General features: G+C 42.4%; 1 protein-coding gene across 4 annotated transcripts in view; it reads left to right on the forward strand.

The window, feature by feature from the left end:
• The window catches only part of LOC134980836 (zinc finger protein 41-like), a 437261-nt gene that overhangs the window by 227551 nt on the left and 190702 nt on the right, over positions 1 to 19008 (forward strand). For all 4 annotated transcript variants that reach the window (XM_063947822.1, XM_063947820.1, XM_063947823.1 and 1 more), the window contains one exon: positions 17423 to 17549. In XM_063947822.1, the coding sequence (XP_063803892.1) occupies positions 17423 to 17549 (127 nt within the window). The remainder of the gene's footprint in view (positions 1 to 17422; positions 17550 to 19008) is intronic.

The raw sequence follows: 19008 nt of genomic DNA on the forward strand, positions 1-19008 counted from the left end.
AGGGGGGGGCACTAATTTGGCGTTAGAAATATATAAAAAAGATGCTATAAGGGAAAACACTTATATAAGGTTGTCCCTATATAATTATAGCGTTTTTGGTGTGTGCTGGCAAACTCTCCCTCTGTCTCTCCAAAGGGCTAGTAGGTCCTGTCCTCTATCAGAGCATTCCCTGTGTGTGTGCTGTGTGTCGGTACGTGTGTGTCGACATGTATGAGGACGATGTTGGTGAGGAGGCGGAGCAAATTGCCTGTAATGGTGATGTCACTCTCTAGGGAGTCGACACCGGAATGGATGGCTTATTTAGGGAATTACGTGATAATGTCAACACGCGACAAGGTCGGTTGACGACATGAGACGGCCGACAAACAATTAGTACCGGTCCAGACGTCTCAAAAACACCGTCAGGGGTTTTAAAACGCCCGTTTACTTTAGTCGGTCGACACAGACACAGACAGGGACACTGAATCCAGTGTCGACGGTGAATAAACAAACGTATTCCTTATTAGGGCCACACGTTAAGGGCAATGAAGGAGGTGTTACATATTTCTGATACTACAAGTACCACAAAAGAGGGTATTATGTGGGATGTGAAAAAACTACCGTAGTTTTTCCTGAATCAGATAAATTAAATGAAGTGTGTGATGATGCGTGGGTTCCCCCCGATAGAAAATATGGGCGGTATACCCTTTCCCGCCAGAAGTTAGGGCGCGTTGGGAAACACCCCTTAGGGTGGATAAGGCGCTCACACGCTTATCAGAACAAGTGGCGGTACCGTCTATAGATAGGGCCGTCCTCAAGGAGCCAGCTGACAGGAGGCTGGAAAATATCATAAAAAGTATATACACACATACTGGTCTTATACTGCGACCAGCGATCGCCTCAGCCTGGATGTGCAGAGCTGGGGTGGCTTGGTCGGATTCCCTGACTGAAAATATTGATACCCTTGACAGGGACAGTATTTTATTGACTATAGAGCATTTAAAGGATGCATTTCTATATATGCGAGATGCACAGAGGGATATTTGCACTCTGGCATCAAGAGTAAGTGCGATGTCCATATCTGCCAGAAGATGTTTATGGACACGACAGTGGTCAGGTGATGCAGATTCCAAACGGCACAAAGGTGTATTGCCGTATAAAGGAAGAGGAGTTATTTGGGGTCGGTCCATCGGACCTGGTGGCCACGGCAACTGCTGGAAAATCCACAGTTTTTTACCCTAAGTCACATCTCTGCAGAAAAAGACACCGTCTTTTCAGCTTCAGTCCTTTCGTCCCTATAAGAGTCATATCTGCCCAGGGATAGAGGAAAGGGAAGAAGACTGCAGCAGGCAGCCCATTCCCAGGAACAGAAGCGTTCCACCGCTTCTGACAAGCTCTCAGCATGACGCTGAGACCGTACAGGACCCCTGGATCCTACAAGTAGTATCCCAGGGGTACAGATTGGAATGTCGAGACGTTTCCCCTGCGCAGGCTCCTGAAGTCTACTTTACCAAGGTCTCCCTCCGACAAGGAGGCAGTATGGGAAAAAATTCACGAGCTGTATTCCCAGCAGGTGATAATTAAATTACCCCTCCTACAACAAGAAAAGGGGTATTATTCCACACTATATTGTGGTACTGAAGCCAGAAGGCTAGGTGAGACCTATTCTAAATCTAAAAAAATTTGAACACTTACAAAGGTTCAAATCAAGATGGAGTCACTCAGAGCAGTGATAACGAACCGGGAAGAAGGGGACTATATGGTGTCCCGAGACATCAGGGATGCTTACCTCCATGTCCCAAATTTGCCCTTATCACTAAGGGTACCTCAGGTTCGTGGTACAGAACTGTCACTATCAGTTTCAGACGCTGCCGTTTGGATTGTCCACGGCACCCCGGGTCTTTACCAAGGTAATGGCCGAAATGATGGTTCTTCTTCGAAGAAAAGGCGTCTTAATTATCCCTTACTTGGACGATCTCCTGATAAGGGCAAAGTCCACGGAACAGTTGGAGGTCGGAGTAGCACTATCTCGGATACTGTTACAACAGCAGGGGTGGATTCTAAATATTCCAAAAATCGCAGCTGATCCCGACAACAAGTCTCCTGTGCTTAGGGATGATTCTGGACACAGTCCAGAAAAAGGTGTTTCTCCCGGAAGAGAAAGCCAGGGAGTTATCCGAGCTAGTCAGGAACCTCCTAAAATCAGTGCATCATTGCACAAGGGCCATGGTAAAAAAATGGTGACTTCCTTCGAAGCAATTCCAGTCGGCAGATTTCATGCAAGAACTTTTCAGTGGGATCTGCTGGACAAATGGTCCGGATCGCATCTTCAGATGCATCAGTGGATAACCCTATATCCAAGGACAAGGGTGTCTCTCCTGTGGTGGTTACAGAGTGCTCATCTTCTAGAGGGCCGCAGATTCGGCATTCAGTTTTGGATGTTGGTGACCACGGAGGCCAGCCCGAGAGGCTGGGGAGCAGTCACACAAGGAAAAAATTTCCAGGGAGTGTGATCAAGTCTGGAGACTTTTCTCCACATAAATATAGCTAAGGGTAAATTTATAATGCTCTAAGCTTAGCAAGACCTCTGCTTCAAGGTCAGCCGGTATTGATCCAGTGGGATAAAACATCACGGCAGTCGCCCACGTAAATAGACAGGGCGGCACAAGAAGCAGGAGGGCAGTGGCAAAAACTGCAAGGACTTTTCGCTGGGCGGAAAATCATGTGATAGCACTGTCAGCAGTGTTTCATTCCGGGAATGGAAACTGGGAAGCAGACTTCCTCAGTAGGCACGACCTCCACCCGGCAGAGTGGGAACTTCATGGGGAAGTTTTCCACATGATTGTAAACCGTTGGGAATTACCAAAGGTGGACATAATGGCGTCCCGTCTGAACAAAAAACGGGACAGGTATTGCGCCAGGTTAAGAGACCCTCAGGCAATAGCTGTGGACGTTCTGGTAACACCGTGGGTGTACCAGTCGGTGTATGTGTTCCATCCTCTGCTTTTCATACCTAAGGTACTGAGAATTATAAGACGTAGAGGAGTAAGAACTATACTCATGGCTCCGGATTGGCCAAGAAGGACTTGGTACCCGGAACTTCAAGAGATGCTCACAGAGGACTTATGGCCTCTGCCGCTAAGAAGGGACTTGTTTCAGCAAGTACCATGTCTGTTCCAAGACTTACCGCAGCTGCGTTTGACGGCATGGCGGTGGAACGCCGGATCCTAAGGGAAAAGGCATTCAGGAAGAGGTCATTCCTACCCTGGTCAAAGCCAGAAAGGAGGTGACCGCACAACATTATCACCACATGTGGCGAAAATATGTTGCATGGTGTGAGGCCAGGAAGGCCCCACGAAGAAATTTCAACTCGGTCGATTCCTGCATTTCCTGCAAACAGGAGTGTCTATGGGCCTCAAATTGGGGTCCATTAAGGTTCAAATTTCGGCCCTGTCGATTTTTCTTCCAGAAAGAATTGGTTTCAGTTCCTGAAGTCCAGAAGTTTGTCAAGGGAGTATTGCATATACAACCCCCTTTTGTGCCTCCAGTGGCACTGTGGGATCTCAACGTAGTTCTGGGATTCCTCAAAACACATTGGTTTAAAACCAGTCAAATCTGTGGATTTGAAGCATCTCACATGAAAAGTGAACATGCTCTTGGACCTGGCCTGGACCAGGCGAGTGTCAAATTGGTGGTTTTTTTCTCAAAAAAGCCCATATCTGTTTGTCCATTCGGACAGGGCAGAGCTGCGGACTCGTCCCCAGTTCTCTCCCTAAGGTGGTGTCAGTGTTTCACCTGAACCAGCTTATTGTGGTGTCTTGCGCCTACTAGGGACTTGGAGGACTCCAAGTTGCTAGATGTGGTCAGGGCCCTGAAAATATAGGTTCCAGGACGGCTGGAGTCAGGAAAACTGACTTGCTGTTATCCTGTATGCACCCAACAAACTGGGTGCTCTTGCTTTTAAGCAGACTTTTGCTAGTTGGATGTGTAATACAATTCAGCTTGCACATTCTGTGGCAGGCCTGCCACAGCCAAAATATGTAAATGCCCATTCCACAAGGAAGGTGGGCTCATCTTGGGCGGCTGCCCGAGGGGTCTCGGCTTTACAACTTTGCCGAGCGGCTATTTAGTCAGGGGCAAACACGTTTGTAAAATCCTACAAATTTGATAACCTGGCTAAGGAGGACCGGGAGTTCTCTCATTCGGTGCTGCAGAGTCATCCGCACTCTCCCGCCCGTTTGGGAGCTTTGGTATAATCCCCATGGTCCTTTCAGGAACCCCAGCATCCACTAGGACGATAGAGAAAATAAGAATTTACTTACCGATAATTCTATTTCTCGTAGTCCGTAGTGGATGCTGGGCGCCCATCCCAAGTGCGGATTATCTGCAATACTTGTACATAGTTACAAAAATCGGGTTATTATTGTTGTGAGCCATCTTTCAGAGGCTCCGCTGTTATCATACTGTTAACTGGGTTCAGATCACAGGTTGTACAGTGTGATTGGTGTGGCTGGTATGAGTCTTACCCGGGATTCATAAATCCTTCCTTATTGTGTACGCTCGTCCGGGCACAGTATCCTAACTGAGGCTTGGAGGAGGGTCATAGGGGGAGGAGCCAGTGCACACCACCTGATCCTAAAGCTTTACTTTTTTGTGCCCTGTCTCCTGCGGAGCCGCTATTCCCCATGGTCCTTTCAGGAACCCCAGCATCCACTACGGACTCCGAGAAATAGAATTATCGGTAAGTAAATTCTTATTATTAATAAGTGACAAGTTACATATACGTGTTAATTGATTATGTCTTGAATAAAAGGTGAGGTGAATTATGTGTAAAAATTCAAGGTGCATTATATTAATACCGCCTATAAAAATGATGAGAAATACACTGTAAACACATAACTGTTTCCAAAGGGGAAAGAATGATGGTAATTTGAATTTTCAATACGGTTCCATATATATACATGTACACATACACACACATATACATATATATATATATATATATATATATATATATATATATATATATATACATATATACATACACGCACACATATACACACGCACACACATATACATGCGTGCATGCACACGTATATACGTGCAATCTCCCAGTTGGAAATCTTATCTTATTATATGTAATCCCATATACATAAATGCATATTCATATGTGTATATCCAAAACTCTCATAACATACAGGCGATAACTCGATCTTCTGTAGCACATTACAACGGGCAAACTCAACCAAGTAAATCGATAAATAATTGAAAATTATAGGAAATTACCTCTCCATCAGTTCATTTCTTCATTTCTTAAGGCTTCAATTTCACAGGAAATACATTTCAGTTTTATAGTCTAATGGCAGATACAAAAATATGTGAACAACAGTCCCAAAAATATCTCTGAGGAGCCACATAACAATATGATTTGTGGACTAAATGCTATTGTTCTATGTACACTAAATATTTATAACCTAAATATAACCTGAAAGTGATCCAACCAATACTGTTGCTTTGTATAGACTGGATGTTTATAACCTGAATATGGTCCAACCAATAGGTGTTAAAGAGGTAAACTTAAAGAAATGACACAATGTCTATACTTTCATTAAGGCCATTTGGATAAAGAGTGTTAAGGGTGAAAATCCAAAAGGATTCCCTTCTTGAGAGCAGACGTTCTCTATCGCCTCCTCTAGGGCCCAATTTAATCAATTCCAATATAGTGAATTTCAAATCTTTCACGTTGGAATTATGGACCCCTGCAAAATGGCGTGGTAAATTATGGTTGGTAACTTTGTTTTTTATGCCCCGTAGATGCTCCTGAATTCTGAGTTTGACATTGCGTTTTGTTTTGCCTACATACATTAGGCTGCAACTACAGGTTATTCTATAAATGACATATTCGCTATTGCAGTTAACTCTATCCAATCCATTTTCATGTTTCCAAGAGAAAGTGGATTTCTCCATATGCTTGCAGCATATGCACCGATTGCATGGGAAACATCCCATGATTTTTTCTGATAGAAAATTTGTTTTGGACTGGGTGGTGTATTTCTTAGATTTTAATACGCTTGGTGCTAGAATGCTCTTTAAGTTGTTGGCCCTTCTGAAAACTACTTGTGGTTTGGGGGGAAGTGAGGGTCCAAGGATTGGATCTTTTAATAAAATAGGCCAGTGTCTATCTAATATCTTGGTGATTAAACGATTTTCTTTGTTATATTGAGTGATAAAGGGCCTATAATTAGAATCCCTCCTCTTTTTGGGGGCTGAGTTTGAAGATAGAAGATTTGCCCGGTCAGTATTGCTTGCTTTCTGTATGGCTTCTTCAATTTTAGTCTGATCATAGCTTCGCGCTAGGAAACTATCCTTCAGTGTGTTTGCTTGTGCTGTAAACTCGCTGAAGATGCTACAATTTCTCCTCAGTCTAAGAAACTGGGAATAGGGAACTCCTTCAATCCATTTAGGATGATGGCAACTTGATGTCGGAATGAAGTTATTTGCATCGACTTCTTTAAATAAAAAGTCGATGTCTGAACCTTTTTCCCTACTATGCCTTCCAATTTCAAATCCAAATAGTCTATCACATTTGTGTTCGTCTTGAACGTGAATTTTAAATTGAAAGGATTGACTTGAAGGTATTCCATAAATTGTGCTACACTTTTTTTCATCTCCTTTCCATATAAAGAATAGATCATCTATATATCGTCTGTATAATTTGATATAATCTCTCTTGTATTCAGATCCATAAATGAAGGACTCCTCCCACACCCCCATCAGCAGGTTGGCATACGATGGGGCAAATTTAGTCCCCATCGCAGTTCCCTGCTGCTGGAGGTAGTGGGAGTCCTCAAACCTAAAATAGTTGTGTTTTAATATAAAGTTAATACTTTCCAGAATGAATTTGGTTTCTACCTCTGATTTCTCTAGGTCAGCTTCTAGGAAAGACTGCACTGCTTCAATACCTTTTGTGTGGGGTATAGAGGAATATAAAGCTTGTACATCAATTGTAAGCCATCTTTCCTCGATGTCCCACACATATCCATCCAACGCTTGTAATAAGCTGGTAGAATCTCTCAGATATGAAGGTAAGGTTTTCACGTAGGATTGTAGTTTTAAATCAATATAATGGGAAAGATTCGCTGTTAAGGAATCTATTCCCGAAATGATTGGTCTTCCTGGGCGAAACTGTAGGTTTTTGTGGACCTTAGGAAGATGATAGAAGGTGGCAGTGGTTGGATGTTCCACCCATAAATAGTCAAATTCCTTTTTGCATATTACAGGTTGAGTATCCCATATCCAAATATTCCGAAATACGGAATATTCCTAAATACAGACTTTTTTGAGTGAGAGTGCGATAGTGAAACCTTTGTTTTTTGATGGTTCAATGTACACAAACTTTGTTTAATACACAAAGTTATTAAAAATATTGTATTAAATGACCTTCAGGCTGTGTGTATAAGGTGTATATGAAACATAAATGAATTGTGTGAATGTACACACACTTTGTTTAATGCACAAAGTTATAAAAAATATTGGCTAAAATAACCTTCAGGCTGTGTGTATAAGGTGTATATGTAACATAAATGCATTCTGTGCTTAGATTTAGGTCCCATCACCATGATATCTCATTATGGTATGCAATTATTCCAAAATATGGAAAAATCCCATATCCAAAATCCCTCTGGTCCCAAGCATTTTGGATAAGGGAGAGTCAACCTGTACATTGTTTCTTTGTGCATCATAAAGAAGAACTTTTAAATCTTCTTTGAAACCTTCTGTGGGATCATCTTCAAGTTTGGTATAGGTTGATTTATCGTTAAGTATATTATATGCTTCTTTAAGGTAATCCGTTCTATCTTGTAGAACTACTGCCCCTCCTTTGTCTGCACTCCTAATTATGACGTTATCCTCTTTTTTTAAGTTGGTTTAAAGCTTTTTTCTGTTCTGGATTCAAATTGGAAGTGTATTTATTATTTTTTTCTTTTCAATTCCCTAAAGTCGTCTTTGACTGACTCGTAAAAGATGTCAATATTGCTCCCCCTTGATTCCACCGGGTAGAATTTGGATTGGGGGGCTACTAACGGTTTTTGTGATTCTTCTGTGGCTGAAATTATTGAGGGATGTTTTAAAAAATGTCGCTGTAATGTGAGAGACCTGATATATTTGTTTAAAGATTGAGATTGTTAAACCAGCTATATAATTCTTGGTATGTACACCTATATATTTGTAAGTGATCTTTAATGACTGATACACCTTCCACTAAAAATTAGTGTTGAAAATTAATATCGATTATTTGATGACTGACACGCCTTTCACTAGAAATTAATATTGAAAATTAATATTGATTTTTCCAGAATTTCGTTGTACGTTGGTCAACATCCAAATCAGAAATAGTCTTGAATTTAAAATTGGACACCACACTTTAGGTATGCTTTCAATAAACTGGACTATTAAATCACATCAATAGGTATTTTTATATAAATAACACAATTTTTTTGTATTTATATATCTCATTAGGTAGTTTGCAAAAATGCCGACATATGGTTGTCAGCATTCCTAAGCGATTATAACCAATAGTATTCCTAGGCGACCCTGTAAGGATTTACGCCCAATTAGTTTTAAGGTATGGTATTTCCTATAATTAATTAATAGAATCTAATAGATGATAAATTTGTCCACAGTGGATTTCTTTCCTCTTTTCATTAGGTAGTTTATACAAAACACCATTATCCAACCGATTACACATTTAAGAAGGAATACCTCTTAAGCTCTAATCAGGAGCCCTGATATAAGAGCTTCATCCACTAAGTCCAGATATAGGAGATTCTGAATAATCGTACATTAGAGGTATGTCCAGTCAATATTTGTAGTAATGACGACAATAATAACAATGTTTTATTAGTTCCTTAAAATAAACACATCTAAGAATGTGTTATTTACATATTTATTTCAGGTTATGATCCTTTATATTAATTCATCATGAGCAAATTAGCCTTTTCCTATATTCGGTAGGTACTGTTTACATACCACATACATATAATTTTCCCAATTTAAAGTAGCAGTTTTTCTCAAATAGTCCACTATTTTTATTTCCCCCCCCAAACAAGTTACCCCTGATGAAGTCGATAAGACGAAACGCGTTGGGTTGGTCAGTCAGAGAATCACAACCTAGTCTGTAAAGATACTCCCTGTCGAGCTCGCACCTTGCAAAAGGTGAGGGGATATCTAGATTCCACCTTACAAACGTGTTGGCTGTGTACTCTTTTAGTTGCATTTTATTGACACAATTTTATACTTTTGAACTGTGTATACGTTATTAAAATAACTTTTTGCTAATTGGCCTGTTGGCCTCTTGTTTGGGTGACTATTTGGTGAGGGGTGTCTGTTACAGGTCCCCAGATTTAAATACCCTTCAGTCTACATTCCGACGAAAATAACGCTGGAAGAACTGTGTAATTACATTCCACTTTAGCGCACTTGGGAATTTGTGTTTATTCTTGTATGTTTTTGAGGTCTTCCAACAAAGATCTCTCCCGTGGTGCCGCTTCTAGGTTGGCGCGAGATAAAGATACTACTGTGTTTTTTATATATATATATATATGTATATAATATAGAAGTAGTCATGTGACCGACGGTCAGAAGGCCACCAGTCACAATAATAACCCTGCTATCCTGTCCCCATCACAATCCCGACAGTCGGCATGCCGACTAACCGGGACTATTCCCACTTGTGGGTGTCAATGACTATATATATATATATATATATATATATATATATATATATATATAAACAGCAGGAAATAACGAGGCGGCACTCGGAGTCTTGAAAAACAGCAAACCATGTAATCGTGCAAATCAACGTTTCGGGGTTACCCCCTTCATCAGGATTAGTGCAATGTGACAAACAATGTGTTTAAATACCACTTACCCCCTCTCTGGAACATCCCCTCTGGCCGGTGCCGCTGGCCGCGCCGTCCCGGTCTTCAGACTGACGTCATCCGCGTCTCACAGGAAGTGACGCGACGACGCCGGGAGGCGCGTCCATGGCAACCAGCCTAACAGTCCTACAACAATACATAACTGTCAGTGAATCAATGCCGTGAACAACATGAAATCAGACACGGCTTTGTGCAAAAAACATCTTTGTCAGCTGCCATATATTACTTAGTGCATTAATGGTTTCATAAATATCTCCTTCGCATGGGCTTCACCTACTTCGTGTCTCCCATAAAATCCAAACATTAAAAGTCAAATACCGTTAAAAAACATTAAACCCCTCTGAGGTGTCAAAGTGACCCCACTCCTAAGTCTACCTGTGTCCGCATACCTTCTAAAACCAAGAGTAAATATAAAACGAAAAAATAACAATGAAAAATAGTAAAAAATAAACTAAAAATGTTAAACCATAAATAAAAATGGGAATGAAAATGACACTGGTCTTCACCTCCCTGACCTTCGCGTTTAAATCTTTTTGGTTTTAGCTGCACTCACCCCCTACATATACTGGGGGGATATGCTGCCAGTCTCACACATCCAGACCTACCCCTGCAGTTTATTTCATTATATATTAATCAAGCCTGATCAGGTCAAAATTAATCTCCATTTACATCACTAGCTAACCATGTAGTTAAATAAAATTAATCAAGCCGAGATTATCATTTAGGCCTGCAGGTCTAAGGGTGTTTAACCTGTGGATCCACATTGATTCTAGCTGTAGGAGTTTTTTACCCCTATCACCTCCTCTCAAAGACTCTGGCACATGGTCAATGATTCTGTGTTTAAAAGTTGCCATAGTGTGCCTGTATTCAAGAAAATGTTTAGCAACCGGTTGATCCCCTTTGCCTGAAGCAAGGGCATTTCTTATGGCTAACCTGTGCTGTGCCATCCTTATTTTAAACTGGCACTCGGTTTTTCCGATGTAATACCTGCCACAAGGGCAAATAATCGCGTAAACCACAAATCTGGTGGTGCACGTCAAGGGCCATCTGATGGTAAACTTCTTGCCTGAGCACGGGTGCACAATGTGATCCCCCACAGACATGTGGGAGCACGTTGTGCATCCCGTGCATTTGAAACAACCATTTTTGCGTTTCAAAAAATGCTCCGGTGTTACCTTAAACTTGGCCATATCGGTTTTCACTACCATGTCTTTGATGTTCCGGCCCCTAACATAACTGGGCATGATCCATTGTTGGCGAAACATCGGCAATTCCGGATCAGTGGCTACCAGGGGCCATAGTTTCTTTATTTCCTTGCGAACCTGATTGCTATGAACATCAAATTCACAAGCCCAGGGAATTACACCCACCAGTTTTTTATCAATTTTTGGGTTTCAGGCATTCCTCTCTATTCATTTTTACTGCTTTCACTCTAGCTTGTGCCAGTAATTGTCGTGGGTAGCCTCTAGCTCTCAGACTAAGCTCCATCTCATCAAGTTGCCTATCCCTCTGTTGTGTGCGGCTGTTACTTTTGCACACTCTCAGAAATTGAGAGTAAGGCACACTTCTCACCGTGGAAGCTGGATGACAACTGTCATACCTCAGGATGGTGTTCCTGTCAGTTGTTTTTTTAAACAGACACGTCACCAGCTGGCCTTCTCCGATTTTAATCTTAAGGTCTAGGAAGCAAATTTCACTACAGCTACTGCTCATGGTTAACTTCACTGGGCTGTCTGTGTTATGCTCCAAGACAATATTTTCCAAATCACCCACCTCTCCATGCCACATCAAGAGCAGGTCGTCTATATATCTATAATAAAGAAATAGTCGACTAGAGATCCTATTGTCAATGAAAAAAAGGTTACGCTCTACCTCCCACATGAACGCATTCGCGAACGAGGGTGCCACGGAAGATCCCATGGCACACCCCGTTAGCTGCCTATAGAATTGCCCATCAAAACTAAAAAAATTATGGGTTAAAGTGAAATTCAATAATGCTATAAAGAAATCTATATCCGGGCCCACATATTCAGTATTGCCCGTAATTAGTTGTCTGACCGCCTGCAAACCCTGTCCATGGGGAATGCAGGTATATAAACTCGTTACGTCAATAGTGGGTAAAGTGATGTCTGTCGGAATTTGTTCAAATGTTGAGAACTTCTGTAGCAACGTGGTTGAGTCTTTGAGGTGAGTGAATGTACCCTGTATACAGGGTTGCAAATAGCTATCCAAAAAGATAGCAATTGGTTCGCACAGAGACCCCCGGGCAGATATAATTGGTCTACCCGGTGGTCTCTGCGCGTCCTTGTGGACTTTAGGGATGGTATAAAACAGAGGCGACACAGGATGTTCTGTCATCAATTTCTGAAACACCTCGCCCGAAATAATTTCCTCATCCCTTGCTTGCTGCAAGATGCCCTTTAATTCAGTTACGTAATTAGCTGAAGGGTCATGGGATAGTTTTTCATACGTCTGTTGATCACTAAGAAGCCTCTGACATTCAGCCTTGTAGTCCGCCACCTCCTGGATCACTATGGCTCCCCCCTTGTCCGCGTTGCGGATCACAATGTCTTTCCTCTTACTTAACCCTTGAAGTGCTTCTCTTTCTTCTCGCTGTAAATTGTGGTGTCTTAGGGGTTGCTCCCTGCTGCCCATGGCTTCCAACATCCTATGGAATGTCCTGAGTGAGGCATTGTGGGAGATCGGATCAAAGCGGGACTTGGGGCCTAATTTCTGGATCCTAGGGGGTAAAGGTGCTTTCTGTTTAGGCGGTGGTTGTTTGCTGAAGTGTTCTTTTAATTTTAAAGTGCGGTGCAACTTGAAGGTGTTCACCTTCCATTTGAACTCATCCCCATAGTTCGTCGGTACAAAAGACAGTCCTCTACTGAGGACTTTTGTTTCTGCGGGAGAGAGTGGAGTTTTTGACAAATTGAAGATTAAAGTTTCTTCGCCCTGGGCAACTTGGGTCGGGTTCTGTCTCTTGTTCTGTCCGCCCCGTCTCGTACGTTTCTGTTTCTTCCCCGTGCGGGCTCCCCTGCACGGGTAGTTGCCCCTAAAGGGATCTCACGTTGCAGAAAAGACGGTGAAGAGTTACGGGCATCATCAGATTCACTCGCCGATGTATTTTCAAAGCGAACTGACTGTCTTTCCCTCCGATAGCGTTGAAATTTCCCGCCTGGGTTACCACTGATTGTGGTTCCCAACCATGGGTATACCCGATGGTGGGCATAGTCAAGCTGCACTTTACCCAGTTTTTCCTTCTTGAACTTCAGTAGGTTGTTTTTATATTGTTCCACTTGCTCTTTAAGTTTAGAAAGCCAGCCCACAGACTGTTCAGCTGCTAGTAACTGAGCATGTTCCTTCTCAAATGCATCAATTAAATCTCTGGTCTTAGTATGCTCCTTTGTAGATTCGTCTATGACCAGCAGGATCAAATCCATGGAACATTTATTCAGTATGGAGATCCATTTTTTGCAGAATTCCATACTGTATCTGCCTATCGTGGGCACATTATGCACTCTGAACCCCCTCGGCAGTTGCTTAGCTCTATAATAGTCTGATAAGGTGCGGCTGTGGTATAAATAGTCAAGTTCCCTTTTCTTCAGACGAAAAAGATCTTTGAAGGCATCCTCATTAGACGTAACTTGTGTTTCTGAAAAAATAGAATCTTTATGCAGAATATTCTCTGCCTCCAGGTCAGAGAAGCTTAAAGTGTCATAGGTATCACAGTGTAGTAAAAACGAAGTAAAATCACCTTGTTCAGTGACAGGGGTCGCCATCTTAGAGTGCAAATAAAGTGCTGGTGCTGCAAGATTAAAGTGCTTTCTGTGTCCAAAGTGCAAAACAAAGTGACGAGTGCAGAAGAAATATTCCTGAGAACTAGGTCGTGTATTCCAATTATAGATCGTCCTGTGCCATGAACTAAGGGCCTCTGTGCCTGCACGGCACCCTGGGACCTCATACACACAAATTCCGTTCCGGCACTCGGCTCTGTCCCTGTTATGGGACTGGCTTGCTCTGGTACCCTCCTCCCGGGGCACAACCCCTGGTATACAAACAGCAGGAAATAACGAGGCGGCACTCGGAGTCTTGAAAAACAGCAAACCATGTAATCGTGCAAATCAACGTTTCGGGGTTACCCCCTTCATCAGGATTAGTGCAATGTGACAAACAATGTGTTTAAATACCACTTACCCCCTCTCTGGAACATCCCCTCTGGCCGGTGCCCCTAAGACACCACAATTTACAGCGAGAAGAAAGAGAAGCACTTCAAGGGTTAAGTAAGAGGAAAGACATTGTGATCCGCAACGCGGACAAGGGGGGAGCCATAGTGATCCAGGAGGTGGCGGACTACAAGGCTGAATGTCAGAGGCTTCTTAGTGATCAACAGACGTATGAAAAACTATCCCATGACCCTTCAGCTAATTACGTAACTGAATTAAAGGGCATCTTGCAGCAAGCAAGGGATGAGGAAATTATTTCGGGCGAGGTGTTTCAGAAATTGATGACAGAACATCCTGTGTCGCCTCTGTTTTATACCATCCCTAAAGTCCACAAGGACGCGCAGAGACCACCGGGTAGACCAATTATATCTGCCCGGGGGTCTCTGTGCGAACCAATTGCTATCTTTTTGGATAGCTATTTGCAACCCTGTATACAGGGTACATTCACTCACCTCAAAGACTCAACCACGTTGCTACAGAAGTTCTCAACATTTGAACAAATTCCGACAGACATCACTTTACCCACTATTGACGTAACGAGTTTATATACCTGCATTCCCCATGGACAGGGTTTGCAGGCGGTCAGACAACTAATTACGGGCAATACTGAATATGTGGGCCCGGATATAGATTTCTTTATAGCATTATTGAATTTCACTTTAACCCATAATTTTTTTAGTTTTGATGGGCAATTCTATAGGCAGCTAACGGGGTGTGCCATGGGATCTTCCGTGGCACCCTCGTTCGCGAATGCGTTCATGTGGGAGGTAGAGCGTAACCTTTTTTTCATTGACAATAGGATCTCTAGTCGACTATTTCTTTATTATAGATATATAGACGACCTGCTCTTGATGTGGCATGGAGAGGTGGGTGATTTGGAAAATATTGTCTTGGAGCATAACAACACAGACAGCCCAGTGAAGTTAACCATGAGCAGTAGCTGTAGTGAAATTTGCTTCCTAGACCTTAAGATTAAAATCGGAGAAGGCCAGCTGGTGACGTGTCTGTTTAAAAAACCAACTGACAGGAACACCATCCTGAGGTATGACAGTTGTCATCCAGCTTCCACGGTGAGAAGTGTGCCTTACTCTCAATTTCTGAGAGTGTGCAAAAGTAACAGCCGCACACAACAGAGGGATAGGCAACTTGATGAGATGGAGCTTAGTCTGAGAGCTAGAGGCTACCCACGACAATTACTGGCACAAGCTAGAGTGAAAGCAGTAAAAATGAATAGAGAGGAATGCCTGAAACCCAAAAATTGATAAAAAACTGGTGGGTGTAATTCCCTGGGCTTGTCAATTTGATGTTCATAGCAATCAGGTTCGCAAGGAAATAAAGAAACTATGGCCCCTGGTAGCCACTGATCCGGAATTGCCGATGTTTCGCCAACAATGGATCATGCCCAGTTATGTTAGGGGCCGGAACATCAAAGACATGGTAGTGAAAACCGATATGGCCAAGTTTAAGGTAACACCGGAGCATTTTTTGAAACGCAAAAATGGTTGTTTCAAATGCACGGGATGCACAACGTGCTCCCACATGTCTGTGGGGGATCACATTGTGCACCCGTGCTCAGGCAAGAAGTTTACCATCAGATGGCCCTTGACGTGCACCACCAGATTTGTGGTTTACGCGATTATTTGCCCTTGTGGCAGGTATTACATCGGAAAAACCGAGTGCCAGTTTAAAATAAGGATGGCACAGCACAGGTTAGCCATAAGAAATGCCCTTGCTTCAGGCAAAGGGGATCAACCGGTTGCTAAACATTTTCTTGAATACAGGCACACTATGGCAACTTTTAAACACAGAATCATTGACCATGTGCCAGAGTCTTTGAGAGGAGGTGATAGGGGTAAAAAACTCCTACAGCTAGAATCAATGTGGATCCACAGGTTAAACACCCTTAGACCTGCAGGCCTAAATGATAATCTCGGCTTGATTAATTTTATTTAACTACATGGTTAGCTAGTGATGTAAATGGAGATTAATTTTGACCTGATCAGGCTTGATTAATATATAATGAAATAAACTGCAGGGGTAGGTCTGGATGTGTGAGACTGGCAGCATATCCCCCCAGTATATATAGGGGGTGAGTGCAGCTAAAACCAAAAAGATTTAAACGCGAAGGTCAGGGAGGTGAAGACCAGTGTCATTTTCATTCCCATTTTTATTTATGGTTTAACATTTTTAGTTTATTTTTTACTATTTTTCATTGTTATTTTTTCGTTTTATATTTACTCTTGGTTTTAGAAGGTATGCGGACACAGGTAGACTTAGGAGTGGGGTCACTTTGACACCTCAGAGGGGTTTAATGTTTTTTAACGGTATTTGACTTTTAATGTTTGGATTTTATGGGAGACACGAAGTAGGTGAAGCCCATGCGAAGGAGATATTTATGAAACCATTAATGCACTAAGTAATATATGGCAGCTGACAAAGATGTTTTTTGCACAAAGCCGTGTCTGATTTCATGTTGTTCACGGCATTGATTCACTGACAGTTATGTATTGTTGTAGGACTGTTAGGCTGGTTGCCATGGACGCGCCTCCCGGCGTCGTCGCGTCACTTCCTGTGAGACGCGGATGACGTCAGTCTGAAGACCGGGACGGCGCGGCCAGCGGCACCGGCCAGAGGGGATGTTCCAGAGAGGGGGTAAGTGGTATTTAAACACATTGTTTGTCACATTGCACTAATCCTGATGAAGGGGGTAACCCCGAAACGTTGATTTGCACGATTACATGGTTTGCTGTTTTTCAAGACTCCGAGTGCCGCCTCGTTATTTCCTGCTGTTTGTATACCAGGGGTTGTGCCCCGGGAGGAGGGCACCAGAGCAAGCCAGTCCCATAACAGGGAGCCGAGTGCCGGAACGGAATTTGTGTGTATGTATATATATATATATATATATATATATATATATATATATAGTCCAGCATGTCAGGCGGCACTCCGTTTATAATGGTAACTGCTAGTAAAGCCGGTGCCCTCCAGGAGGAATTAGGGCCAAGCCCCTCCAAAATGCACAAACACCAGTCAGGCGGCACTCACGGCGATAAATGAAGAAGCAGATGCCTTGCAGAGACAATCAATGTTTCAATGTATAAAATCATATGATGAAAATGTATGATTTTATACATTGAAACGTTGATTGTCTCTGCAAGGCATCTGCTTCTTCATTTATCGCCGTGAGTGCCGCCTGACTGGTGTTTGTGTGTGTATATATATATATATATATATATATATATATATAATTATAATATGTATCTATCTTTATCCACTTTTTAGAAAACCACCAAACCTGATGAGGCAACGGTCTGTTTCTCTGTGGAAGAATTGGATTCTTTAGAAGATCGGCAAAAGGAACGTAATAAATATACGAAGATGAAAATTCACCAGCGGCCAAATTTAGTGGGTAAGAGGTGTCCTTTTTGTTTATGCTGTTGGTAATCTCAGTGCTAATACATTCTAGAATGGGATGCCTGCTGCAATAATACTGTGTGATTCAAGATAGGTTCAATCTTTTTCTTTGCCTTAACTGTCAGATTCTTTTCTGTCACCTTTTGTAACTGTGAAGCTATTCTTTCTGACCTGCAAACTCCTTAGAAATTTCTCTTTTTTTTGACATTTTCTGCATTTCTTTTATCTTAAAAACAACATTGGCTGGCATATTTTGAGTGTCTGCCAATATAAAAAAACAAGACATTCTTAGCCAGATTCTGCAATTTTTTGCACTGCGCATGCATGCAAGGGCCCACGAGGCAAAGATATGCATTCCTCCAGATCTGCAGGCTTTTCAGAGTTACAGAGAAGTCAGACGGATCTCCACTCGCAGCTGAGTGGGTGTAAAGGGGCATACACACTAGACCAATAATGGGGAACCTTTGGCACTCCAGCTGTTGTTGAACTATATATACATCCCAGCATGCCCTGCTACCATTTTAGCATGGCCAAATAGCAATACTGTAGCAGGGCATGCTGGGATATATAGTTCAACAACAGCTGGTGTGCCAAAGGTTCCCCATCACTGCACTAGACGATTTAAGTGGATGGTATGCAATATAGAAATATAATTGTGCATCGTTTATATTTATCAACTGAACATGCAATCCAATTTAGGCTATATCTTTCATGACTGCATGTTCAGTGATGGGAGGGGTGACGTCACTGAACGATATTGTTCACTACATCATTCAGTGTGTTTGCTCTATATCGTTCATTCTGCATTTGGGGAAATTTCAAGGGAATCTTGATTGGTTCAAAATTGTCTAGTGTGTACCTGCCTTAACTGTGCAGCATCTGAACATTTGCATGTAGGATGTGTGTGGAGACAGAATTGACACTATTCAAAAGTGAGCGCACACAGAGTAGGTGATTTCAGATTTTTCTTTGGCACCAAGGATAGGAATGGTAATGATGGAGACAGCAGTTCCCTATCTTTTTACTCAGACCCGCTCTATTTAAAAGGTAATTTGTATGTTATTGTTATAGAACTCCAGTACTACTGGTGTGAGACTCCTAGAGCCCTCAAGAGGGTCTTCTGCCAATAACAACCCCTCGCTGTTCTCTTAGTGCTTGATACACACTGGTACTTAGGGGGCCCTCTGGACTTAAAACCTACAGCACTAAGGGCTCACCCAATAGACTGGAGACAACTGGATCACCGTCTGGTGATTAACTGAGAGCAAGGACACACAGGAGCTTGGAGGATGAGGTCTGAGCAGGGTAAGAAACACAGCTAGGGCTGACGAGGCACTGTGCAGATGGTATACATGCACTGTGTGGATGGAGTTGTTACGATAGACCGCAACAGACCTTTTATAAGATTCTAGCAGATGATAGCCGGACAGGAATACAAATTAGAGATAGGAAGT

The sequence above is a fragment of the Pseudophryne corroboree genome, chromosome 12 (genome assembly GCF_028390025.1).
Source record: "Pseudophryne corroboree isolate aPseCor3 chromosome 12, aPseCor3.hap2, whole genome shotgun sequence".
NCBI lineage: Eukaryota > Metazoa > Chordata > Amphibia > Anura > Myobatrachidae > Pseudophryne > Pseudophryne corroboree.